This window comes from Rhamphochromis longiceps, linkage group LG19, assembly GCF_057381845.1.
Source record: "Rhamphochromis longiceps isolate RC_006_pf linkage group LG19, R_longiceps_female_GT1.1, whole genome shotgun sequence".
Lineage (NCBI taxonomy): Eukaryota > Metazoa > Chordata > Actinopteri > Cichliformes > Cichlidae > Rhamphochromis > Rhamphochromis longiceps.
Genome location: NC_140575.1, coordinates 23,449,617 through 23,476,703, shown reverse-complemented (window position 1 = coordinate 23,476,703; position 27,087 = coordinate 23,449,617). Strand labels below are relative to the sequence as shown.

The 27,087-nt window shown below is 38.2% G+C and overlaps 2 protein-coding genes and 1 gene segment (V, D, J or C); all 3 read right to left on the bottom strand.

Annotated features, from left to right (window-relative positions):
* Positions 1–1,841: 1,841 nt before the first annotated feature.
* Positions 1,842–2,390, bottom strand: LOC146646757 (Ig kappa chain V region 3381-like). The segment is given in 2 exon segments: positions 1,842–2,155; positions 2,327–2,390. Coding segments are annotated over 2 exon segments (360 nt in total).
* A 4,061-nt stretch (positions 2,391–6,451) lies between these two features.
* On the bottom strand, positions 6,452–13,459 carry mapre3a (microtubule-associated protein, RP/EB family, member 3a). Its single transcript, XM_085392013.1, has 7 exons — positions 13,310–13,459; positions 11,135–11,257; positions 10,880–11,025; positions 10,585–10,741; positions 8,931–9,073; positions 8,669–8,821; positions 6,452–7,862 (listed from the first exon to the last, which is right to left on the bottom strand). The coding sequence occupies exons 2-7, from the start codon at positions 11,253–11,255 to the stop codon at positions 7,794–7,796; spliced, it is 789 nt and encodes a 262-aa protein (XP_085248139.1). The 5' UTR covers positions 11,256–11,257; positions 13,310–13,459; the 3' UTR covers positions 6,452–7,793.
* Positions 13,460–14,095: 636 nt separating this feature from the next.
* dpysl5a (dihydropyrimidinase like 5a) lies at positions 14,096–26,643 on the bottom strand. The gene is made up of 13 exons (XM_085391645.1): positions 26,484–26,643; positions 24,128–24,398; positions 22,249–22,407; positions 20,849–21,028; positions 20,666–20,734; positions 20,504–20,548; positions 19,353–19,428; positions 18,979–19,135; positions 18,720–18,861; positions 18,343–18,485; positions 18,005–18,212; positions 16,909–17,077; positions 14,096–16,104 (listed from the first exon to the last, which is right to left on the bottom strand). The coding sequence occupies exons 2-13, from the start codon at positions 24,386–24,388 to the stop codon at positions 16,019–16,021; spliced, it is 1,695 nt and encodes a 564-aa protein (XP_085247771.1). The 5' UTR covers positions 24,389–24,398; positions 26,484–26,643; the 3' UTR covers positions 14,096–16,018.
* Positions 26,644–27,087: the final 444 nt, after the last annotated feature.

Here is a 27,087-nt window from a genome sequence, read left to right as displayed (position 1 = left end):
TTTGTATTTTTTTTACACGATTTTCTGTTTTTTGTGGTTATTTTAAAATCTCAGATTCGGAGCATTTCTGTTATTATTTCTTTTTCTATTTAATACCATTTAATAAATCTGCACATATTTTTGTGCACACCGTCCTTTTGTAGTCATTTGACATATTTCAAACAACTTCTTTCCACATTTTGTATGTTACAGTAAAATCTGGCCTGGCTTTCACTCAGGAGAAGAGTGGACTCTACAGCAGCAGCAGTCTGAGTCTGAGCCAGGAGAGCTGGATGAATGGTCAGGGTCATCCATCATGATTACATGCAGTTAAGGTCTCTTCACAACGTGGACTAAAGATTAAATTGCAGTCATCATTACAACCCTGTGACAGGAAACATAATCAAGATCAATTTCAAATAAAGGTAAATATATGTTTTATATTAAATGTTTAACTGAAAAATACATGTATTGTAAATACATGTATAATGTACGGGTACCTTGTTTGTGTGATATGTGAAGTTATTTTTTTACATTTGCATTATATTGTAAATGTGTAACACTTTGTGACTTAGTCTATGTCTTAAATGTGAGAACTCTTGATAGGTTTGTAACATAAACCTATTCGCTGGAACGTTAAGGACAATCTGCTACGCAGCAAAAGCAAGACTCAAGGCACCAAAGTTCTCTGGTTACTCATGCATGAGGGAGACCTGGCTGGAGCCAAGCGTCGTTCCACCACTTGACCACTGTCAGACTCTCAGCCAGGTTTCCCCACAGCACTCCTTTTATTGTGGTTACATGAATATGCATAGGGTCATTAACATATAACATCTTACATAGGTATACATGTGAACAAAGAATACTGTGTGTGTGTGTGTGTGTGTGTGTGTGTGTGTGTGTGTGTGTGTGTGTGTGTGTGTGTGTGTGTGTGTGTGTGTGTGTGTGTGTGTGTGTGTCAAAGGTCATATAACAACATGAAAGCACGAAGGCAATCATCCTTGGTCAGGAAGAGGGTAGACTAGACCCCCCCGGTAAGGAAGTCCAGCAGTTCATCTAAACAGAAAAGCACTTAGACTAAAACAAATGTAGCTACGTTAATCCTACCATAAAACAATAAAACAAGATGCGACCTCTTCCCATGCCCCCAAGATGCAGGTGTGCATTCCAGTGTGGAATACACACCAAGCCTCTGTAGCCTGTTAAAGATCACACAACTTATCACTACACAATTGATTATACACCTCTAAGCATATATGATTAAATGTTTCCTAATACAAATGACAATAATAAAATCTAAACCCAACAACTCTATTTTAAAAACTGTTAGAACATCTTATTATTATGTTACCTTATTGTGTGCAGTGCATTGGAAGTAATACAAAATGTAGAGAAGAAAATACAATGTACTACAGATTTTTAAGACTGTAGTGCCACTTCAATGAAGATCCTTTCAGTAACTGACCACCAATCTATCACACAGTCAAGGTTATAACCCGTTATTTATTGTTTCAGTAACATAACATGTTTTAGTTTTGTCTATTCTGTATTATTGTAGGGCCCTTTCCTTACAATATAAAGCTCTCTGAGGCAACTGTTGTGATTTAGCTGTGATTTAGTGTATTTTGTAACAGTAAATAATATGTTTCTATTTTATTAGTTGATCAGTTCAAGAGGAAAACTACATTTACTGTTTTTTAGCAGAGTTAAATCAGCATGTTTAAGCTTTTAGTATGTTAGTATGTTCTTGTGTTTGTGCTCTTTTTGTGTTCACTGGGCCAGTAACTTTCATCACAGCCTCTGCACCAGCTATCTGCACCTGCAGCCTTCAGTCTTGCTGAAGGAGGTTTTTGTACAGCTATATATCACTGTGTGAACACTCCACCACCATGGTCACCCAGACAATAATAATCTCCAGCATCTTCAGCCTGAACACCACTGATGGTTAAAGTGTACTGAGAATCAGATCTACTGCCACTGAATCGTGACGGAGTTCCTGAGGAGAGACTTGATGCTTTGTATATAAGGAGTTTGGGAGGCTGTCCAGGTTTCTGAAGGTACCAACTGAGATCAGGACCAATATTTGAACTCCCTGTTGCGCTGATGGTCACGGTCCCACCAAGACTGACAGACTTGGCTTCATCAGTCTGAGTCAGAAAGTTATTGGCAAATGACTCTGAAATGAAGAAATAAAACAAAGACTTTAACAGCATTTTTTAACTTTCAAATAGTAAACATCAGTAAGGCATTTTAAACTCTCAAACTCAATGTACACAGAAGGAGCAGATAACATGTCACCAAACATAAAATTTGTTTTATATGTCAGAAATGTTTTCAAAACTCTCACCCTGACTCAGAAAGCCTAACAAAAGAACCACCAACATTGGAAACACCATCCTGACTCAGTCTTCAGTGGAAGTGAATGAGAGCATGTGTGACAGCAGAACTTAAACTGTGAGGAGCAGTGATGCATGAAAGTGTGCAAAACACACTGTAGGAGGAAACCACCCACCTCTCCCAATGAAACAGAAAACACAGAGGTCATGTGAGGAGAGGCTCATTCAACCTTTCCATTATATTTGTCTCATTAACAGGGCCCATATTAGTTGGTCGCCAGATACTGGTTGGTTCATTTTGCTCATTCTGACAAACCAAATCTATATTTAAATGTAAATACATGAACATCAATTAAAAGGAAGGTATATTAAACTGATGTAATATTATCTTTTTTCTATGTGCTGAAAGATGTTCAGTTCTACACAACTCATGATAGCATAAATCTATGAAAACCCAACAGGTTTGAGCTGATTTCTTTACAGGTACCTGTGCTGACTGTACAGATCGGAGAGACGGTATCGCCTTGTTTTATAGACGTTGATAATTGTGTGTCAGAATCAGAGCTAGGTTAGCTGTCAGTCCGGTAAAATATTTAAAATATATATTTTTTAAGATTTTTTTTATCATCGCATAATAAAAACTTTTTTTCAAAAATGTTTTTTTCTGGGATGGTAATATGGAATATATAGCAAATATTCAAATTACAGCATGGGTCAGTGAACACACCTGCACCTGGAGAGTCTGAATGGGAAATTATACCCCTCTGTTTATATGAAAACAAATAGTGCCCTCTTCTGTCATAAAAAGAGAATACACATAAAATTAAATCCACCAAATTGATACAAAAAGCAAACTGGACATCGGAGCGACTCTGAAAGAGACACAAAATTACAGGAGTGGCTTAAAAAAAATATGCCCTGCCTCTTTCTAGTGATCTATATTCAAAATAATAATAATTGCTATAATGATCTTTGTCGAGAGTTTGTGTTTCTTTGCAATTTTGCATCTACATACATTATTTTACAGTATTTTGCATTGCTTAACATGACAATTTCCTTTTGGTGTTTTTTTTTCCACACCTCATATTTGTTTGTAGTGTTTTGTAGTCATTTTTTCCTGTTTTATACCTCTTTTTATTGCATCCTTTTATGGTCATTTTTCACCTCCGAGTAGCCAAAAACTGTCACTTTGTTTGAAGTGGGACAGTCACTTAACATAACAGTTTTATCCGTGCATCTCATTAATTGAGATCCAAATCTCTGAGGCCAAACTTTAATTATAATTTACATCATGTCTAAAATTTATTCAGTGCCAGAAATTATTCTTTTCAATCTCACATATTTCTAACTGGAGCAGGTGTTCTGGTTAAAAAAACACATAATGATGTATATTACTGTGTCCTAAGGATTTGTGTCAACTTGTGGAGTAAATACATCAACAAGTTTCAGTGTTTGCAGTGATTTTCTAAAGTTTCTGGAAATTGAAACAGTCTCATCTGTTACTCCAGCCACCTAAAACAAATTTCATAATACTATGTGTCTAAGGGTTATCATTATATTGTGATTTTTGAGTGCAGATTGCATAGTTCAGGAAACCAAAGATGAATTTTAAAAAAAGAATCTGAAAAAAAAACAGAAATCCTCTTTTGTTGTGTTCATTTTACCAATAAAACAATCATATGCATAGTAAGAGCTGTTCAAAATACCGAACATTACACAAAATACAAAATATACAAAAGAAACCTGCTACACCTCCAACTACCACCAGAGGGCTGAAACGTAGAACTTCAGAACATTTTTCTTCCAATTAAAAAAAAATGAAAACGTTTCATTCACAAAAAAAGACTACAAGCAAAAGACCTGAATATTTCTAGAATTAATCTATGCAGGAAGATCAAGATTCATTCATCTTTCATCGTTACTGGGTGTCAGGCTTCTCTATTCCTTGCAACACTTTCACTTTTCCCTTGCTGTCTAAATTAACTCTGTATTCATCACTCTGCTCCAGTCATTTTCTTGTCCCCCTTCTGCAAACCAGTCAGCCTCTGTGTGATGATCTTTAAATCGCACTGCTTTTCTGTCATTCAGCCTTTGAGACTCTCATTGTTACTTCCTGCCTCTTCCCCATCCCTACCTCATTCTGGCCAGATCGAGCTCCTCACCCTTATCTCCACCTGCTTCATCTCCACCACCAGCGTCTAGACTCCAGGGGTCCTGTTCTACTTCCTGTTCTACATAGCACTATGGGGCGTAATTGCTAAATAGCTGTATTTCAATAAATCATGTTCAGTTCCTTCAAAATGATGTCTCCTTATTGAGGTGCATGTGATAATAAAGCACAGTGAGATAAATTTTACTAGTGATGTCTCAGTTTTACCTTAGTTAGCCATGAGTGTGACAACCATTATGCCAAGCAGAAGGACCCTAAGCAGTATAAACTGATATCTCAATATAAAGACACAGAAGCTGTAGTCAAAGGCAAGATTTCTGATATCAGTATTTTTTTTGGTTTCCATCTGTATTATGACATCTACTCACAAATCACATGATTTGAGCAAGCCTTTACCCTCTAATGGCAAAAATATCCTATTTGATACACAGGTTTTTTAGGGTTTTTGAGATCGCTACGTCATCAGAGTGATCCCCCCCCCCCCCCCCAAAAAAAAAAAAACTAAACAAATTGCACAATATATCTTCAAGCAATGACCAAATGTAACAACACTTGTTGGAAAATACATATTTATTTACTTATTTTGTCAGAAGATTCAATAACCACTCCATTTTCAAAAATAAATAAGCAAATTAGAATTTTCTGGCAATTGTTTCGTGGTTCAGGCTTTACAGGGTTAACTTTATCATTTTATACCAGAATTCCTCAGAAGTTAGTTCTGCAGACTTCCAGGATCCTGAAATTATCTCATCTAAATGAAAGGAATGATACATGTTAAAATAATCACTGAAATGCCATCTGCTGTGAAAAGTGCATATTTTCATGATCATATCTCCTTGTACCAGCTAGAACACAATGTGGCAGATTTCTTTCCTGCCATTAAAAGAATGTATAGTGTCATTGGACCATATTTACTAATAGTTGTTTAAACACAAATAATGCGTATATGAATGTTCCATCTGCCAATCTGTGATTTATCAATATTTTCATACCTGAATTTGTTTGTACTTCAGTTCATTAGTGGTCTTGGTAGTGCCTTTTGAGTCCCTATATCTTTCTGAAACATTCACTAATGTTCACTGGTTTTTATATGATACATTGAATTCTATTAAATGTAAATGTATTGTCATGCACTGTAGCTTCATGACTCTAAGATTATAAGCATTAGAATTAATGACTGAACTTTTATTTTAGGGGTAAAAGTATCAATGGGAAGGTGGTCAATTTTTACCATTTTAATGTTGCAAAAATAATCTTATGAACATTAACTGTTATTAACACACATTTGATCTTATGACTTAATACACTTGAGGAAAAAAATATTAGATTTTTAAAAAAAGAAGACTGGAAATATGGCAAATGTCATATTAGAAAAAATATTGACATTTTGGATAATTCTATTAACTGGCAAAAGGATGAGGCACATGATCAATAGTGGGTCATGACCTTTTAAGTGACAACTCCCACTAGGGTGTAAATACCTGGGGCTCTCCACCATTTGGTTTTAGAACTGAAGAAGCTTCTTTGATGAGAGGAAACTCATCTTCAACAAACTTACAGAAGTCCAGTGACTTTCTTTCCAAGCTCCCAAGACATGAAATTGCACTGATTTTTTTTTTAATTTCAGGATCATTCTGTGAATTAAACCTTTGTGAAGCACGGAGATTTCAAGATCCTAGCAACAGCCTTGCTTTATAGTTATACAACCAATTCAGTTTGTGGTATAATTATCTCTGACACGTATACTGTGATTTCCCTGGGCTGTATTTCAGGTCATGAAAGGTGACCAATTTTATTCACTTCATCAGTCATCTTTAACGGCTTGGCTGATTAGTTTCTAATTTCAGGTAAAGTCTTAAAAAAAACATGTAGTTTGCAAGGTTTAATTTAGCTACGTTAACACATTTTAACTTTCCTAATACAATCCCAGTCATTCACCACAATGCATCACCCCAAATACACCAAAAACAACTTGTTTCACAACTGTTTATTTATTCAAAACTCAAAAGATGAGTGTTCTGTAGATGTTTATATGGTCGATGAATGCGAGTTCCAGAGTAGATAACAGCCAGTTTGCAAAGTAAAAATAACTAGGGAAGGACAAGGAGAGTTCCTTGTTTGATGACCAGTCAACTGGTCTTAGATCTCTAAATAATGACTTTCTCTGAGACACCTCTAAAACCCTGGGCAACCCTTTACAGCAAATTTAAAGTATGAACACAGCATGATTAGCAGTAGAACATGTGAAAATGTCTCTGTTTTTAATTCAGTGTCAGGCTTTTTCATATTGTAGAGTTAAACCTTTAGATCTGCTACACTCGATAACCAAGTTGCCAGAATCCAGGTGCCTTTCCACCTTTACATTTTACACCTAAATAGACTGCGGTATGTCAGCCTAAAAAGATACAATGGCAATTAACCAGGATCGTGCGACATCCAAGAAAATCTGCACACAAAATACACATACAAAATATCACTCATTCACAGTCAATGTGTAACATTCTCATGCTCAGATATGTTGCTGATCAATAATGAATAATTGCAGAGCACTTATCATAAGTCTTGAGTCATTACACCAAAGAATTTCCTTCAGCATTTCTACATGCCATGGACCCACCGTCACAGAAACCAAAAGCTTGACTGAAGCACAAACCGATATGAGTAACACACATGGCCTCAGCTTTCAGTTCACGTACAGTAGGTCTGCACCAATTTTGCTACAGAAAGTTAAATGAAATATAAATAATAAATAATAAAGTGTTAATAAAAAGTCAGTTTTGTTACAGTTTTAGTAGCTCAAGGAGTGTCCTGATTGCACATGGGAGCAGTGTTGTCCTGTGCTCTAACAGTAGTATTAACAACGCACCAAAGGCAAATAAGTTACTCCATAAAGAGCAAAGACATTGTTCCTTCGGTAATCAAAATGTCGGTAATATTTACAGACTTAAACTCAACTGTTCGCCATAACAACCTCCATGCCAGCCAGCTCTCGGCTCTATTTTCTGCATTACTCATGCTGAAATAACTGGGGATGTGTCATACATTACTGTTATTGTTACTGTGTAAATGGAGGCAGGGAGGAGCAGCAAATATTGATACGGAGATGTTGTGAAGAGTGTGTAGATGGCCAGAGGATGGAGGGGGAGGTTACCAACAGATATGCACATGAGAAAGAAAGGAAAACACAGACAGAAAGCTGGGATGATGGTGAGTATTTACAGAAAGCGTGCAAACAGGAGAAAAAAAATGAGGGGAAAAAGAAGAGGGGAAGAAAGATGGAGATGTTTGAGGGTAGGGACACGATGGGTTCAGTATTCGTCCTGGTCCAGGTGAGCTTGCTCATCGAGGTCTTCATCATCTGGAGGTGCAAAGCCTTCCTAAGATACAGAAAAAAAAAAATATATATATATTATCATATCACCATATTAGAGCACTTTGCTCTTGCACTGCAGGCTTACTTGTTGTTCCTAGAGTATTTAAAGTAGAATGGAAGGTGAGCCTTCAGTTTTCAGGCCCCTCTTCTATGGAAGCAGCTTCTAGTTTGGATTCGGGAGACACACACTATTGCAACTTTTAAGATTAGGCTTAAAACTTTCCTTTCTATAATTAGGGCTGGATCAGGTGACCCTGAATCCTCCCTTAGTTATGCTGCAATAGGCGTAGGCTGCTGGGGGATTCCCATGACCCTGTATTGTGTTCTCCACACCTGTTACATTTTTGCACTGATCATCACCTGCATTCATGTATATATCAATCTGCTTAGCACTTTTTCTTTTTATTTAAGTGTTTGTCTTATCGTATGTCTCACACAAAGTACCTAATTTCCTAATGTTGTAAATCTGTTCAACATTTGGCAATAAAACCCTTTCTGATTCTGATTCTGATTCTAATTCTAAATTGGTCATGGGGGATCATATGATTGTTGGGTTTTTCTCTGTATGTATTTAAAAAAGTGCCTTGAGACAGCTGATGTTGTGATTTGCGTTGAATAAATTGAATTGTATTGTATTGTATTGAATTGAATTGAATTGAATTGAATTGAATTGAATTGAATTGAATTGAAAGCAAGAAGGGCAGAAAACCTGATAATATTTTATCAGGTCTTCTGCTCTCCTTGCTTTTCACTGTCAACAGTGGAGAGAGTATGGCAATCTGTTATATATCTGTTATAATGGCTAGATACCTCTGTTGCGTAGAGAATGTTAATTATCCTGCTGAGAATGGGGTTGTTTTCACTCTCGTGCTCCTGGCAGATCAACTCGATATCCCGTAGTTTGCTGAAGTAGAAGTCTCTTTCCTTCTCAAGGCCATCTACAGTCAACTTCAACTCCATCAACTTAGAAAAACAGAAAAAGGTGCTTAAGCTGGTAGTCAAAAACTAGTCTGGAGGATGAAATCAGAACAAAAGAGCCACACGGCCTTCTGTCCTTCCCGTTCAACTCTACCTGTTGATTTAGCTCCATGACTTCAGCATCACTGCCCCCATTTCTTGACAAAGTCGGATTCTTCCTCAAGGCTGGAGTGTTATGTTGGACCCGCTGCGGTGTTGGCATGTTTTTGGGAACTGTTGGGGATGTCCTCTGTGGTCCTGGAGTGGTTAGAGATGGTGGGAGTGGTTCAGCATTTCATTTAAGACAGATTTATTGCACTTATTTTGGCTTGTTAGCAGTTGTGGCGATGGATATAGCACATTATAGAGCGCTGATGCAATCATCTTGTAGAAGAATTTTATGCCTTTGACATGTAAAAGGTTTCAAATTGTTTTACAACTAAACTGATAGAAATGACACATATTTAGAGTGCTGAGGTTAAATAGCCAAATTATCGATTCATTTATATAAATGACCAAAGGTTGTTTTAATTTGACTCAAGATCTTAAAAACGAAAAGACCTGTTGCCTACTAAACCTCTATAAGTGCTTAAGCAAAGGTGTTTCAGATAAACTCAAAGACAAAACATGCGAACACATTATCCACAGGCTGTATATAAAAGATGGAAGCGGCTTCCAGGTCTTAAAAGTAACGCTAATCAAGTAGTGCAAAACTTATTTTTATTTATCATTGTTTTTTGTTTTTACTGGCCAAGATGGGGTGGCTTTCCTGGTTGCAAATAGTTTTTGGGACTGTGCACAAGTCAGTGAAAAAATGCCCTTAATTCTCACAATGTATTGGTTGCTTCGATACATTACAAATGATATTCATGTTATAAATTATGGGCCTAATAATGGTAAAATAATTGCTATTCTTCAGGGTGCAACAGGCTAAGGAGCTGGCTGTTCAGTTTTTCTACTACGCACATTTTTAAGCCTGTTTTCCAAGTTGCTCAAACTGTTCATTATTAGCACCTGGCTAACCAAGATGGCTAACTAGTGCAAAAACCGGACGCTCATGTTCAAATAAGGTAAATGCCAGACTTGAGGCTTCGAAACAGCAGCCCACAATGCAATGAGTGACATCCATCTTTTATATACAGTCTATGGTATTTTCAGTTTTAAAAATAAGTGCAATCATTCTTCCCATTTATAACACACTGCTTGCTAGTGACAAAGTCACAAAGCAGGCTTATGACATACTACAGCTTAAATTAGATTGTTTGCCATGATCTTCAAGCAAAAAGCTTTTACAGAGACAGGGCGAGGCTGTTCAGGCTGACACCACTCTCGTTAGTAGAAAGGGAAGAATTTGTTGTTATCAAACCAGCTTTAATAGAGACAAAGCTGCAACAGTGTTGCATCAGTCGCTCGATGCAGGACACTGGGGAGATAACTATATTTGCTGTTTCTGCAGGTGTTTGGGCATTATTGATCATGATCGATCAGAACAAATGTGGATTTTCTGCCAAACTAACGCTGCATCCCACTAGGCACTGTGACGATTACTAGAATATTACCAATGACTCACTTGTACCTAAAGTGTCATGGTTTTGCGAATGCTGGGCAGTGAGATGGATCAAAGAAGTCATTCTGTGAATCGTGCTGCTCACACCACTTGCTTGCAGGGAGCGCTTTTGAGCCATCCAAAGCTCAGCAAGACCGTGCAGCAAAGGCAAAATGTTTGGCTTTACCTTGGTTTCTCTTTGGTTTGTGGATAAAGTGATCACCTGGATTGGGGGGAGGGGCCACGTCCTGCCCCTGTCTGGCTAGTAAAGGGTCATACTCCTTGCCGTCATAGTTGGCGTCGAAGAACTTCTTGAACCACTGCACAAATTCAAAGTTGTCCTGGAATTTCCCTTTTACAAGCTTTTCTACAGGAATTATCTGGACAATGAAAACAGGAAATAGTTGAAAAGCTCCACTTGATACACACACGTATATCAGTATGAAAGGTAAAACAATTAATTATCTCAGGTATCATGAATGAAATAAATAATAAAACCATAATAAAGTGATTCTGACTTTGTCGACACTCATCCGTTTAAAAGCTGCCTGAAGAACTTTGAAGTTGTGTATAAATTCATGCTCCAGCTTGGCTTGAAATTTGACCTTCTTCAGAAGAATGCACCCCGGAAACAACATGTCCATGAACTGGCAATACGCCGCTCCTTGAAAACATAAAGACACAACAAATCGATCTCGTTATTTCGGTCAAGAGTTGCCCCAAAATTACCTCAGCAGCTTATTTCAGGGGGAAAAAATAACCTCAGGCCTCACCTGAACAGAGCTGTTCAATCTTGGTGTAAGTGAGATGCAAAGAGTCGTTGACCCACGCCAGCATGTCATGTCGGCTGAGGTTGTCAATGGACACAGATGTTGCGTACACATTCACTGCCATCCCTGAGTCGAAAAGAGAGAAACAACCACTCAGCTACATTTTCCTGTTAGCAAGACTTGAAAACCTTAAATGGAAGTTGAAGGAAGAATATTGGTCAATGATTAATCTCTCTGATTGGTCAGTGCAAGGTATGAGTATAAAAATGTAGGGATTGTTTTTATAGTATAATCTAGGCAAAGTAACCATTCTGCATGCTCCTTAACCAAGCTACCAACTACTGTACATAACATTTACCAAGCTTCTTATATTGGATTTGAAAGACTGAAACAGGACTTATTTAGGCCTTAAATAATGATTATTATTGCAATTAATTACTTGCTAAAAACAATGTGCCTATTTCTCATGCAAACACTGCAAAACATATAAACCTACTATACATGATTATTATGCCATTATCTACTACACCACTATGGCTTTTTATCACTAACAATTAACAATCATTATTAATTAGTTTTTAAACTGTGGCTTTCTTCCATGTGTTCCTTTTCCCTCTGCTCTTTTATCTTTCCCCTCACCCCCAACCAGCTACAACTGCTCCTCCCTAATCCTAGTCCTGCCAGAGGCTTCTTCCTGTTAAAAGGGAGTTTTTCCTTCCCACTGTCACCAGCACTTGCTCATAGAGTGTCAACTGATTGTTGGAGTTTTCTCTCTAATATTATAAGGTCTTTAACTTACAGTATCAAAGCACCCGAGGGTTGCTGTGATTTGGCGCTATATAAACAATGTTTATCTCGGTTAAACATAAAGAGATAGCAACACATTCAAGAAGCTGGAATTAGGAAATGTTAAACTGACTTCTGACTTCATTAACTTGTGAATCTACATCACTGCACTACTTTCACTGAATCCATTTTTTTTTTTTTTTACTGTACTGACCTGGATTTCTTCGTTGGGCCATGTTAATATTAAACCCTATAATCTATACAGGCAGATTCCAAAACTGCACTGCAGTTTCTTCAATTTTTAGGAATTATTTTTTCACCCCCTGTCTGACTGTAAATCCTGGGGCTGGGCCACAGTCTGTTGCAGCTGTAAAGCCCACTGAGAATGGGGATATCAAGCTTTTAGGGAGGAAATTTGACTTTCAGACATAAACTGAGTCCCTAAGAAGCATCTTTATTCTCAGTTCTAATCTAAAAATGTGTTTCAAGCATAATCCTCCCTGATTATACAGAGAAAAAAAAATCCGGAGTATTTGTCAGCAGCTTTACACATCTGGCATCTCCAGCCTTCTCTGTGCTCACTTTGCTTGCCTGTTAATGCGGTGTCATGTCCAAATGATCTTGTAACACCTCAGACCTTTCCTGCACCAATATGCATATTAACACGGGCAACGTGGCGACTTTAAAATGATGCTTTTTAAGGTCACACGCCGCTCTGTCTGCACCTGACAGCCAAAGACTAATGAAACCACGTCTGTCAGTTTTTAGTTTGATGCTGAATCGTGCTGTGATTTCTGATGATAACACTTCTATTGTGAATGCACCTTCAGCAACGCATTCTCCCACGGGCCATTGGCTATACTGAAATTGCATGGCTGTAGCGTCTAACCCCACGAGCAACTACTAGCCAGGATGAGGAAAAAATCACAATGTTTCAGCTACATGAGCAGCAAAGGACCACGCAGTGGGCGTACATTTATTAAATAAGGGCACGAAGGGAAGTCTATCTATTCTCCAAAAATCTATCGGGCCTTGGAAAAAGCTCCCATAATGACTGCAGCAAAAAATAAATAAATAAAATCCTGAGCGCAAATCGCTGAAGTCAAGCAAGAGCAAATGGGCGGGGGTCTGACATTTCAACCCGAGCTGAGAACAATAAATGTGCTCGTTTGCTGGGTGCTTTTGGTTAAAAAAGCCGCAACGCTGGGTGTTGCTCTCATAGCGGCCCCCTCTACAGGCCTCCCCGAATACCTCAGGACTGTCAGCGCACGGGAAATATCCTCGCTGCATGGGAATAAAGCACAGCTCCCCGTTAAACCCCTTTACGCGCAGAAAAAGGAGAGATTTAAGAGACGGGGTGGGTCGGCAGGGCGTAAATGCGGCGATACTCACTGTATTCAGGAGCGTCTGTGGTGTTATCACGCTGGCAGTATTCCTTATGTCAATGCCCGTTGCTGTCGTCGTTGTCAGACCCTGCGCGGTGCAGTGCTTGGTAACGGGCCGCCCTGTCTGGGGCTGCAACAATTCAGCCTCTACTGCGCGTGCGCCCGACTCCATGCTGTTAAAGGTTCATTATAAATAGGACTTTGGCCTGTTCCAGCTAAGAGACACATGATGTGTCTGGTTGGATCTTAGGACTGCGAGTGACTAAGGTTTTTGTGGGGTCAGGCTTCACATGTTGCTGTTTTATCTGCTGCTGGATAAGATATGTGAACGAAGGACAAAGTGGAGTGATCATTTTTTACAAAAGAACTGTTTTAGAATTTCTATGGGTTGATTTAATGTGCAAACTGCTGTTAATACTGCTGGGTCCAGTATTTTAGTTGTGATCTGTATCTATTATATCTACAGTATAAATTTAATTTAGTTTGACAGTTTCCAATCAAGTGGTCAGACCCTTTTTGAAAAAGAAGAAAAAGCACTCTTATATTTTTTGTCTAATTATATATGCCATCTGTTTTCAGTTATTTACATTTGTCCTATTAAGTGAAAATTGTTATTGGTGAAATGTGACGAAGGAGCCTAACAAGCCAAAAGAGTTACTAGCAATGGCAAATGTCTGCGAAATATAGAGAAGTATGAAAAATGTAATGTAAAAGCATAAAACTGGATAAAATTGTAATTTTCCTGTGAAAGAATGTGCAGTATATCGAGTATAGCCAGGAATCAGACACAGGATTTGATTTCATTGTTGTTTATTTGCACTCACATCATGTGATAGAGAGCTCCAAGGGGCGAAAAAAGGAGATAAAAGGATTCAATGTGACGACACATTGTTCAGCACCAGTGTACGTTAGGTGGGGAAAAGACACAGCATAATGCACTGGAGCAAAATGTGAACTCTGTCCAAAAAGAAACAGTGATGGAGGAGTTTTACTAGAACATGCATGAAGATCTTGTGAACATAACTGATTCTAAAATGAGCTAAATCCTGAATGCATGATCAAAATACAAAAAAAGAGAGAGAATCGGTTGCCGAGACAAATATTCACAAGTAGTAACTACAAAATGAACAGTAAAAATACAGTATTAGAGAACTTGAAAAAGTATCAGTGCTTTTCTGTAGTTGCTAAACAAACATACAAACTTTCAGTGTCATAAGAAGGCATTTGATCCTCTGAAGATTTCAACTTTATGAACACTAAAGTGGATCCCTTCACCGCTTCTATACAGAGCTTAACAAATTTTATCAGACCACCTGTCATAAAAAGAAGAAAACACAAATATTTTATAAATCTGTCAAAAACTTACTAAAAACTAAAATTATATTGTTTGTTAGGCAAGTAAAATATACTTTTTTATACCCAAATTTTGAGCAGGCACAAATTTGGGTCAGAAATTATTCAAGCACAACATTCAACCACTAAAATAAATGTTTCTGCTGAGGAATGTAAGTAAATAGCTGTAATTTGGCATCTGAATCAAAAAATGATCATGTGTTTAACTATTTCATCTCTTTTTTTGTAAAAGTACATTTGAAAGTTCAGGAGTTAATTTGGGGCACCGGTGGTAACTCACACTGTGTGGTGGTCTAATAGGTTTGTTGAGCACTGTATGTGCTTCACAGTGATGTGCTACATTAGACGTGTCAGTCAGATGACCGATAACACCCTGACCACAGTGAACCAAAGTTGTTAAGTTGTTAAAAGTGCACCAGTGGTACAGGATGATGTGTTCTCAGGTGAGAAAAAGGCCATTTGGGTGAGACTGTTTGCTCTCTGTGGAAATAAATATGATCAGAAAAGATGCTAACATGTTTAGTATCAGTGCTTGTTAAAGTTCTTCTAACTATGCTAACATGCACAGTACTCACAGCATAGCTTCATTCACATTTGGTGGAGGTGGAACAGAAGTCTATTCTGCTATAAGGCTGTTGAACCTGATGAACCAGTGAGCAAAGACTTCATGTTCTTATTTGTGTAATCATTCCAACATAGTAGCATCAAAAGAACATAACAAATAATGCAATATAAAAAAATGATAACAAAAAACAGTAAGCTTGAATTATGATATTCCTCATCATTTGATCAGTAGCAACTCTTCCTTTCACAACTGACATTTTTTAATGTCACGTCGACATCCTTGTAGGAATTTGTCACATTTCATTCATCGTGGCTCTGAGTAAAAAGACATTTTGTGACACTTGTGACATGAAATCATGTAAAAAGGCATCTAAATAGTACATGATACAAGTGCAAAATCGTATTTTACAGTGAGGTAACACAATCGCATCATAAAAACCTTGACTCACCTTCATATTTCTAAAACTGTTAATAAGACTCAACATTTTCCCCTACCAGAATCCAATAACCAAAGTAACTCAACTGCAACTCAATTTATATCTGCTGCTTATATTTGGTTAACATTTCACTGGAATTTGGTAGCAATAACCACTTAGCAAACATTTTTCCCTGGCCGTATTGCAGTATAATTACAGCCACGTCATACAATTTTACAATTCTAAATAACAGCACTGAGTTCAAAATGAAAACATGACTCCGTTACTCCACACATGTTCTAAAGTAAAACAAGTCTTCTTGCTTGGCCATACATTTTCCTCAAATATCATTCTTCTGCTTTACGTAGCAGCATTCTGACTGGTTACCAGATCCCGCTGGATCTTCCACCAGGAGGAGCAAGGATCCTCGCTGAGGATCTCTTTGGAATGTTGTCATCGATTTGAGCACCTGGAGCAACCGGGGACAAGATCACGTTGGATTAGGCAACGAAAAACAAACAACTGCTATTGCCTTGAAGAACTTACTTGAAGCTCAGTCATACTTTGCAGTAGTACAGTAAAGGCTTCTCTAAAGAGCTTATGTTAAGTTCCGGGAGATTTAGGAAATGGAGCATAACTAAAAGGATGGAAGTGTTTGTTTGCTTTCCATTTAATCAAAGCATTTATGGTTTTGATAAAACTATTGGTAAGTAATTTGATGTAAGGTACAAATACAAGGATTCCTTCAGCATAAATGTTCACTATAACTACACTCCAATTATTATCTTCCCAGGTGAAGTGACTTCCCAGGCATAAAGCAACACGTGTTGCACAGTTAGAATCATTATTGGAGTTTTAACCTTTTCAGACGTGTTCTTCAGCATGCACCCTGGAAGCAGGTGAGATTCTGTCAGAAACCTTTACTCTCTTTCTACTGAGACTTTTTGCTGCCTGTCATTCGTCATTTCTACCTCAGCAGCTTGCCAGTAAGTACTGCTCTGATTATGCAGGCCTAAACAAACAAGTTTGATCCCAAACATGGGACAACTATAGTCTTCAGCTGACTTAAAGTGCTGTTATTCAAAGTTACTTTGACTATAGCGCCCTCATCAGGCCAGTCATTAGACATTTTATAAAACCAGCAGCAGCGCCACCAAATCACAAGCTACCAGTGTCCCGTAGCTTCCATTAACATGGAAATTCCTCCTTTTGCGTATCTATAACATAATTATAAAATTCACAATGCCATGTGTATGAATCAGCTGGTCCTCACCAGACAGGCTGAAGCTGGACTCATGGAGGTCCCTCATGCCCCCATGCCGGGTGCAGGGGCGTGTTGGAGTGTCCAGATCTGAAGAGCCGGTGTCTCTTTTTCCAGAATTTGCCACGGCAACAACTTCACCTGTGTAGGGTTCCCGCTCCACAGCTTTCACCGCCTGGCACTGGCAGAAACATATAGCAATAAGTATTCCTTAAAAACAATACTTTCAACAAACTACGCTGCAGGCTTCCTGTAAAAATGTAGAGAACATAAGTTGAAGTAGCACATATTTATTGACATTCTAAATTAATCTCATTACAGTCTTCAAATCCTCTAATCTTGTCTGAATCTAACAAAGTTCACACACCCTGATCCAAGAATTCTTATCAATTATTGAGATTTTTTTTTTTTTTTTTTTTAAGGAAAAAATATGAAGATGATAGGATCAGCAAACTCTCCTTGCTGTCCCCTAGCAGGGGCTTTATGTTCCACCAGGGGGCACTGAAAGCAATGCATGTTTTAGCAACTGAGTATATTTCTCAACCCCACTGCAAAATTTCTTAGATGCTAACTACACCTCCAGAATCAAGATTAATCAGTGGGAAACACTGAGCTTTGTAGTGGAAGCTCCAACAATCTCTAACATTTTCCCTCTCACAGAACATCCCAATTGATTAAGAGCTATTTGGCCAACTCTGGTTAAATATACAAATTCGTTTTTGATTTTCTAGCTTTCCATCTTTTGTAGTTCCACTATGGAGGATGAGACATGAAATCACAATAAACTACAATTATACATATAACTAAGGAGAAATATAGTGTGAAAAATACATGTTTCTAAATTATGATATAATTAAATTAGTGCAGCTCTGGTTTATTTTTAACCAACCTTCAACCTTTTCTATGATATTTGCCTTTTTAGTACTGCTTTGTCAATTATCCTATTTTTTTTTTTTATATAACAAATGGGAAGTTCAATCATTACAGTAGGGAGTGCGGCACCGGTGATAGAGAAAAATACATGAAACAACTGTGCCGTATCATCCTATTATAAAATTTAAGTTTATAAACCAATGCTTTGTAAGTGTATTTCAGGTCAGGCTGATACCTTTTCTCTCTGAACCATCTTCTTGTAGAGATAATCCGGGAAAGTCCTCAGTGGGCAAAACTTTCCGGAGCCCTCGGCGCACGTGAACATGCCATTTTCGTAGACCAGACGTCCACGGCTGATGGTGACAATCGGTACACCGTGGCAGCGCAGACCTTCATACGGGTTAATATCACCTCCCTGCACCTGGTTTTCAACAGAAATGACCCTGTAGGCAGAGATTGAAAGACAGAAGTGACCCAGTTTAGCAAAGCAAACGCTGGATCAGCCTTACAGCTTTGATATAAAAGCTGCACTGAGACAAGCTGGTCGATAAATGGATGGATTGAGTTTCATACTTGGATCCCTCTGGGTCCCAGACCACCACATCAGCATCTGCTCCTGGGATGATCCTGCCTTTTCTCGGGTAGAGGTTGTAGATCTTGGCTGCATTTGAGCTTGTGACTGCTACAAAGCGATTCTCATCCATTTTACCTCCAATCTGAAAATGAGAACATGCACACACATTTGAATCCATTTCTAATACTAGGGATAAACACAAAACACAAACTGCTACTAAATCATTTGACCCAGTAAAAGGAGACCAAGATGTTTTTGTGTCTCTTCTGCCCGTTCTGTCTGTTTGTTAAAAGCTCACATTCATAACCACCAAAACAGATGTCCTATTTGTGAAAGTTCTCTGACAGCCACACAGGAACAAAAGAGCCACACATACCACCCCTTTCTCCCAGATGACGCTCATACGGTCCTGAATGCCAGGAAGCCCATGAGGGATCTTTGTGAAATCATCCTTGCCCATGGCCTTCTGTTTGACGGTGAATGGACGATGGTCAGACCCCACAACATTTAGAGTGTCGCTGAAGCAGGACAAAGGAAGTCATATTTATTATTAATTATTTAATCAGTGGAAGAAACAAGAAACATTCATATTAAATTAAACTTAACGACAGATGTTATAGTATTTTTTTTCTCACTTTCCAAGCAGGCTCATTAGAAAATTTGGAGTATTGGGGTCCAGGCGGAGAGGAGGCACAGTCACATGGGCAGCTGCATGAGACCAGTCCTGATGATAGTACTGCATACCGTTCAGGACAGTGTGGGCAGTTGTTGTTTCTCCATGGACCACCTTACCTGTGGTCAGACATTTCAATAAGGACATATATTAGCTAGAATAATAGTGCAAGGAGCTTAAAAGACAAGCAAACACTGATTTTCAGTTGACTTTAGGATCATCAAAGCAGACATTTAAGTAACAGTAGATCAAATCTCATCAAAAAATACATTCCCTTAATGCACATCACTTGCTTCAAAGATAGTAACACTAAATATAAAAGATAAAGAGCCTCACCTTGCATCTTGGCTGTAGCCACTACATCTCCAGCAGACATACTGGAGACATTCACAAGATAAACTGGGCAGTGGGCCTAACAGAAAACAAAAAGGTTATATAGTTAGGTCCACAAGTGCTTGTACAGACTTTTTAATACAAAAGCAGCATTAACTGTTGAAGAAGTACAGTTATTTTTATTCATAGATCCTTATTTTCAAAGTCTCAAAAGTACAGTAATTGGACAAACTACATGGATGAAAATAATTTCTACATACTTTTCGCTTACATCGTTCTAGTACAAGTTAATTTAGAGTTTTATCTGCTAAATCTGTGTTTTTTAGAGCTATACAGGCTCTTTGAGATGTTTTATGGCAAAGTCTAATCTGAACTTCCTGTTCCTGGGTGTAAGCAGTGGTTTGCACCCTGTTTTAAAGCTTCGGTGTATTTATATTCATAAAGGCGTCTCTTGATTGCAGACTTTGGCAACGATACGCCTACCTCCTCCAGAGTGTTGTTGACTTGGCTAGATGTTTTGAAGGGTTGTTGTTTTTTTAACCAAGAAAAGAACAGTGCAATCATCCACTTTAGCTGTCTTTTGTGGTGTTTCAGGCTTTTAGGTGTTCCTGAGCTGGCCCGCGCATTCATTATTTCCAAGAAAGTGTCAGATTGTTGATTTGACCACTTCCAGAGTTTTGCTGTCTCGCTGATTCAATTCAAATTCAATTCAATTAAATTCATTTCAGTTTTATTTACCAAATGATAATAACTGTAGTCTTAAGGTGTTTTAGATTATAGGGTAAAATCCCTACTTAAACTGTTTGTCAGTCAGCCATCCAGTTAGATTTCAGCCTCTGAAAATGGGGCACTGTGTATGAAAATGGTTGCTAAACAACTAATGTAATAGTTTTGTTAGAGCCCTTAAATTAAAGCCTAAAGTCTGCCCTTTAATTTAATCACATCCTGATTGTTGGTTTAAAATCAACTGTGGTTGTGCACAAAGACAATTTTGTCCAACAAAAACAGCTCTGTGCAGATTAATCATTGGAGTTAAATTGCAGTGTTAGCAGTGCTAAGATTGGTGATTAAAATGTTTTATGTTTAACATCCCTAGAGTTTATAATGACCTTATTTTGATTTCTATACTGCATTTTTTCTGACATCCTACTCACCCTGTTGGCGATGGTAATCGCCCTGTGGGTTGCTTCTGCTTCCAACTGCAAGGAAATCACAGTAAATCAAAGCAAGGAATTTATTCAATCATAGAAAAAATATCTCATATCCTTGACCAGAGTTTGGATATCATTAAGAGTTATAATTATAAATGTTTATACCTCTTCAGGCCTGCTGATTTCAATACCTTCTGGGCCACTAATGCCAAGATCCAATGCCTCCTTGGCACCCTGACAAAAAAAGTAATAATGTTTTTTTTTTAAATATATAGAAAATGTAATTAAATAACTTTAACAATATTTTCATTTGCGTACACACACTGTAATTCCCAGTAAATCCCTTACCTCTGACACAAGTTCCCCATTCTCAGCGTGGACCCTCGCTATGGCTCCAATGTCCTTACAGTGCTGCAGGACCTGGAAGAGTTCACTGTCCCGCAGCATGAACATGTCCTTATACGCCATGAACATCTGAAAGGAGTTCACTCCTTTGTCTCTTACCAGCTTCTCCATCTCAGCTCGAACCTGTACAAGGGGAACAATGACACAAGCTCAAATGTGGCCTCAATCTCCAAAATATCCTTATCCAGAAAAAAAAGGTTAAACTGAAGTAGTTAATTTGAGTGTTTAATGCCGTTATTTGAGTTACAGTATTTATTCTTGTAAGTAGGTGGGATCAAAGTGGATTTCTTATTTTTACAAAAAAAGTTTGGTATTTTTGAAATAAATAGTTTGTTCCAGTATTGTTTTTAACAACTATGAAGTCATAAAGCAAATATGGGTCATTTCTTACTTGTTAATTTAAGTCAGTTATGAAATCCAGCCTGATTTAAGGAGAATGCAAAAATAGTTATTTTAAAGAGGATCTGTTATGCTTTTCCTTATTATTGTCAAATATAATACAACGGATATAATAAATAATGACACAGTGTAATGTGTAATATATTGTAGATTACAGTTACCTCATTTTAATGCCTGCTAAGGACCTGATTTTGTTTTTATGGGGTTTGTTTTGTTTTTTTGTGTTGATGTGTAAAACCTTAGAATTGGCAAATGATGCTCTTTCTTTTTACCTTGACTGTCCTGTAGTGGTGGAGGCTCATATTAAACATGGCTAAAGATTCAAAGAATGAGGTTAGCATTATCATCTCAGGCACACAGCTAGCTATGAGCACAACAGCCCCACCCACTGGTTGTAAAGGGGCAACCAGATCAAAAGAAGTCGTCTTAAAGGGTGGGGTAAGGGAGCGAAAACAGCTCGTTTCTGACAAAAGATGAACTCAGATGTTCATGAGCAAGCAAAATATGAATAAGGATTAATCTGAGCTGTAAATTCAAAGCTATCATAGCAGAACACTAGATTTAAAATAAGAAGCTGGAAATTAGCATAACAGGTCCTCTTTAAAAATAACAAGTCTCTTGCATTTATTTGTACTTTGACATATTAGCAGCTAAAGATCATCAAGTTCATTATTACAAAGTTAGTCAAATTTAACAAGGATTTTAAAACATATTCCAGGTATTTCGAATAGATTCTGGTACTTTGTGAGAAAGGAAATGTGAAAAGTGCTGCTAACTGTTCCTAATATTGCATTTGGGGGGGGGGCTTAGAAACCCATTGCAATACTTTATACACACTGGTCATTTATAATAATTTAAGTCACAAAGTTGAGTTTTTACTTTAGAAGAAGTGTTCGTGGAGGCGAAACGTATTACAATGACATAGAGCGACAGTGTTCCAGTACCTTGGGTCCCCACCAAGTAACTCCAATGTGCAGAGCGTAATCACAGCAGGCCTTGGAGTCGGCTGAGTTGCGGCACTTTTCGTAGGCTTCCAGCAAAGATTCGTTCCTCTCAGGGAGAACATGTCCGATCACCATGGTGGTGCCACCAGCCAAAGCAGCCTGGAAAAACAACAAAAGTAGCTCTGAAGTCACTTATAATGTCTAATTTAATTCTGTCAAATAAGTTGCAAAAAACATGTGGTGTATTTCCTGCTCTGACATTTTTTCATTTGCTATAATAGTTGATTTTTTTTCACTGAGATGTTTCAGTTTAAAAGCTGTTATTCAGTTTGTTTAGAATCGTCAGCTGCAATTTAAGACTTAAATAATTTGAGACTATATGACACGAACTTAAATTAAATCCTTAAACTTAATCATTTGCTTCTTTAAAAATGATTAAATAGCACAAAATGGATTGATTTATGAAGCAATCCATTTTGTGCTATTTTGTGCTAGAATTTATGAACTACTAAAACAACTTTAATCTACTAATCAGCACAGCCCCGAGTCCAAGCATAAAAGTGATAGCTTCAATTACCATTAATGCTAATGGTTATCTTTACATTCTTGCTGATGGAAATATAAATCCTTCAGCAGTTAAAGCATAAAAGTGATAGCTTCAATTACCATTAATGCTAATGGTTATCTTTACATTCTTGCTGATGGAAATATAAATCCTTCAGCAGTTAAAGCACAGGATTGAGTGCTCCTTACAGTGTAATCATGTTTTTTTAAAACCTACAAACTATATCATTTCTTTACAGCATCAGCACTTCTTACTTTTTAACCTCCTACGAGCAGATTTAGATGTTTCAGACACAAGTTAAGGAAAATCTTAATAACCCAAACAAGTGTTTTGTGCTTCATGCTTCACTGAGCATCTGTCAGCTGACCCTAGAGACTCGAGCGGCGTGCACGGAGTACGGGTGTTAGGGGGGCGTGGGTCTGGGAACCATTGTCTCCAAGCACAATAGCGTGAGTGAAAAGGCTTTGCGGCAATCTTTGCAGCAGCACCCCGGTATCCATGGAAACAGATACTGATCTGCATTTTTCTCTGGACTTATACTGGAGCAGGCAGGGAGGGGCCAGGAGAGAGACAGAGAAGAGGAATGACTGGCGGAGATGGAAAGCAGCAAAGAATTGTGTCTGTCACCAGCATCTACCGGCCTGTTCGCTCCCAGCATCCGTCACCTCTTAGAAAGCTGAAAGTACTACAGGGTGATGAGTCATCACAGTGCCCTGAAGCAGAGTGGGGTATCCCGGTTATATCAGCCTCCAACATTCACCCTTGCCAAGAGCAAAATTGTCTAATTTTGGAGAAATAAACTCTGGATGCAACCCAGTGACATTTATTTTTATAAATGCTTCTTATATCCTTAGTAACAGCTATTGTTAATGTTAGTACCGCTGGTTTGTCTGCTTTTTCTGCTTGCAGCTAGATCTTAAAATTAAATGCTTCGTTACTATTTTATGTGCCAGTTTTTGACGTAATTTCTGTGCTCTGCTTATTTGCAAAGTAATAGATATATTACTTCTGGCTCTCTTAAGGGAAGGAGGAGTGACCTATAAATTTGTGTCTGAGGTCTGACTTCTTAGTTCTAACTTTGACAGCAAAAGTATTCCTGCCTAAAATAACCTAAATATTTGATCTCCAAATATTAAGAACAGAATAATGATGCATTACTGACAGTGTGACTAAAATTAACATCAGTAAAAAACCTTTTTTTCAATAATTCAATGGTCTCTGAATCTTAATCTTTCCTGTTGTGACAAAGGTGATAAAACATGAAGTTTGCTCTTTTGCTTCTCTAAATTTGGGACAATATGAAAAGACTGTTACCTTGGTACCGCTGTAGAAGTCATCTACTGTGGTGGCATTCATGAAGCTCTCCTCCAGGTGGACACTAGTGTCGATGCCCCCAGGAAGCACCAGTTTCCCTGAGGCATCAATCACTTTAGCCCCACCTGGGATCATCAGCTCTTTCCCCACCTGCTGGACGATGCCGTTCTCGATGTAAACATCAGCCTCCTGGGTACAGTCATCATTCACCACTTTGCCACCCTTTATAAGGATCCGCACCATCGCTGAGCTGGAAGACATGGCTATTGATCTGCGAGGAAGAGGGAAACATACAGCTGAATACTTTTTGCTTTTTGTAGATACTAAAGGGTGGCAATCTGATTCAAAGCAACCACAGTGTACATCAAAACAGAAGAAAAGTTATAACCACCTGACAAAGGAATCTGCAGTATTTCTATGAAAAAAATCTGTTTACAGTACCTCATTTTTACAGTAGAATAAGATGACAGAGGAGAGAGAAGGATCAGTAATGCTGCTCTGGGACCAGTCTGTCACACTGTGACTGACATCAGCTACAAGGCTGAGTAGGCTGTGTCAGTCACTGCCTGAGACCTGACAGCTCAGTGTGCAGAGGCGTCATAATAAATAGAAAGAAGCTGCGTCCAGTTAAGGGTCACAATAGGGCAAGCAAGGGTCAATGGGACTATTATTTTTGAAAGGACCGAAGGAGCATAACACTGCTTACACTCACTGTATTGTTATATTACAAGAATCTAACCCTAACCCTAAACCTAAGAAAACATGTAAAAATATGTTTAGCTTAAACTGAGAATGGTTTTGATTGCCTCTACTCCATTTCCTAAACTGATGGTTGGTACGTACACATTTTCCACTTACATTATCTAAAATCATGTTATCATCTGAAATAGTCACCTCTAGATTTTAACTGCTCACAGGTGTGAATGCTGTGATAAAAATACACACACATGTGAATTGGATGGTGTAGCAAGCCCTCATATTTTAACAGCTAACTCCAGTTTTACATGTTTAAATCAGGTTATTTTTGGACCAATCCACAGTTTTATTCCAGGCAGTATGAAAACTTCCAAAGGTTTTAGGCATTTCTCATGTAAAATTAAATTAATTTATAGTAAGTAACAAATTATTACTCCAAAGACAATTTTATTGAGTAAGGCTGTCCGAGGCCTCTTGGTCCTAAAGGCCCCTCTACTCTTATCTGCTCTGTCCTAAACACGTTTTAACTCATAAAAGTCATAAATAAACACACACAATATTTTCTTTAAATCAGCTGTTGGGTAGCACAGATATAATTACTGTCAGTAATTAACGGCTCATCTGTGACAAAGAAGCAGTCTCTAAGACCTACACCCTCCCTTCCCTCCACACCACTGTATTAATGGTGTGATGTAGTGTGTGAGTGTGTTTCCATCCTTGCGTGCTTGCGTACATGTGTGCATGCAGGATGCGTGCGTATGAGGGTGCGGCAACTTTACTGCAAGGCATGGACTCCTTACACATCCACATCTGATAGCTGATAATGTGATGGATATCCCATTATTACATGTACATCTATTGATACTCACAGGTGCTTTTTTTTTACCCTCCTAAAGCCTGAGGGGACAGCTACAGGCATAATAAAGTCATTACTATATCAGGAGGCCTATAGCTCAGTTACCAGTACGGAAGTTGTCGGCGGTTAGTTATTATTAAACATAGGAGCTTGAGTTGCATGAAATCACTGCACGATAAATAAGGATACACTAAACCTTTAATATAAAATAAAGGTAATTACAAACTTATAACGCAAGGCTTCTTTCGTGGCTACATTGCTCAAATGCTCTTTATTTGATATTTTTCTTGTTCGTCCATAAAATAAATGTAATAAATCCCTCGTAAAAACCAAACGTGCTTTTAAATTGGCGCCAGCCACAATGATTATTCCAATAAATATGGCAATTTTGCTGATTAGCTGTGAACACAGTGAAATGATGACACTTCCACTTGTGCGACTTGACACAAAGAAACCGGTCTCCATCCGGCATGATCGGCTTCACAGCGTTCATTACCGACCTAGAAAAGCGTCCTCTTAACTCTCAGTCCGCCCTCCTCTCCTCTTCCACAATGAGCACCAGTCTGCTATCTAAGTGGCCTCACATTATCATCACACTGCCCTCATGCACGGTGAACGGATGCAGCTGCACTTGTAGGGTGTGTATAGATCACGGGGAGGATGGTATAAACACCAGGTAGGGACCAGACGTGTAGCCAAGGGGCATGGAAACAAAGTCTCCGTGCTCCAGGAGAGGATTTGCACCCCAGACACAGTCACTGCAGCATAGCAGACCTAATAATTCTGACGACGTGGACCACATACCTCCTCTATGGGCCTGCTGCTGCTCCACTCGGATCACTGGATACTTTCTCAACACAATTCAACACAATCCGTGGATGGCACTTCCCAAGGAGATATACACACACACACCAGATGGATACCTTCCTGGCCGGTCCGGGACCATCAGGGGCAGCATCATCACCGTGAAGTCAGCAATGACATGCAAGCAAGACTTCTTATTGTGACTTTCAAAATAAAACAGTTGTTGAGCCCAATGCAACTTCTAGTAAAGTAATGCGAATATAGAGTAGATTTTCATCATGATTTGTATATAATTGATCAGCTGCTACCTAACATCAAGCTCAAGAAAGAAAGAAAGAAAGAAAGAAAGAAAGAAAGGGAGTTTTCTACAACTTATTGATGTTAAAAATGTGTTAGAATATATTTTAGAGCAGCTCATGTTTTATAGCTTTATATCAAATGTTATCAAATAAATAAAAAAAACATTGTATGTAGTAATTTTTAGATACATATGATGGAAGACAATAATTTGAGGTAATTCTTTTTTTATTATTTTTCAATAACAATATTTGTTTATTTTATTTATTTGTTTTTGTCACTGATTCACAAAAAACTCTTGAGTTAT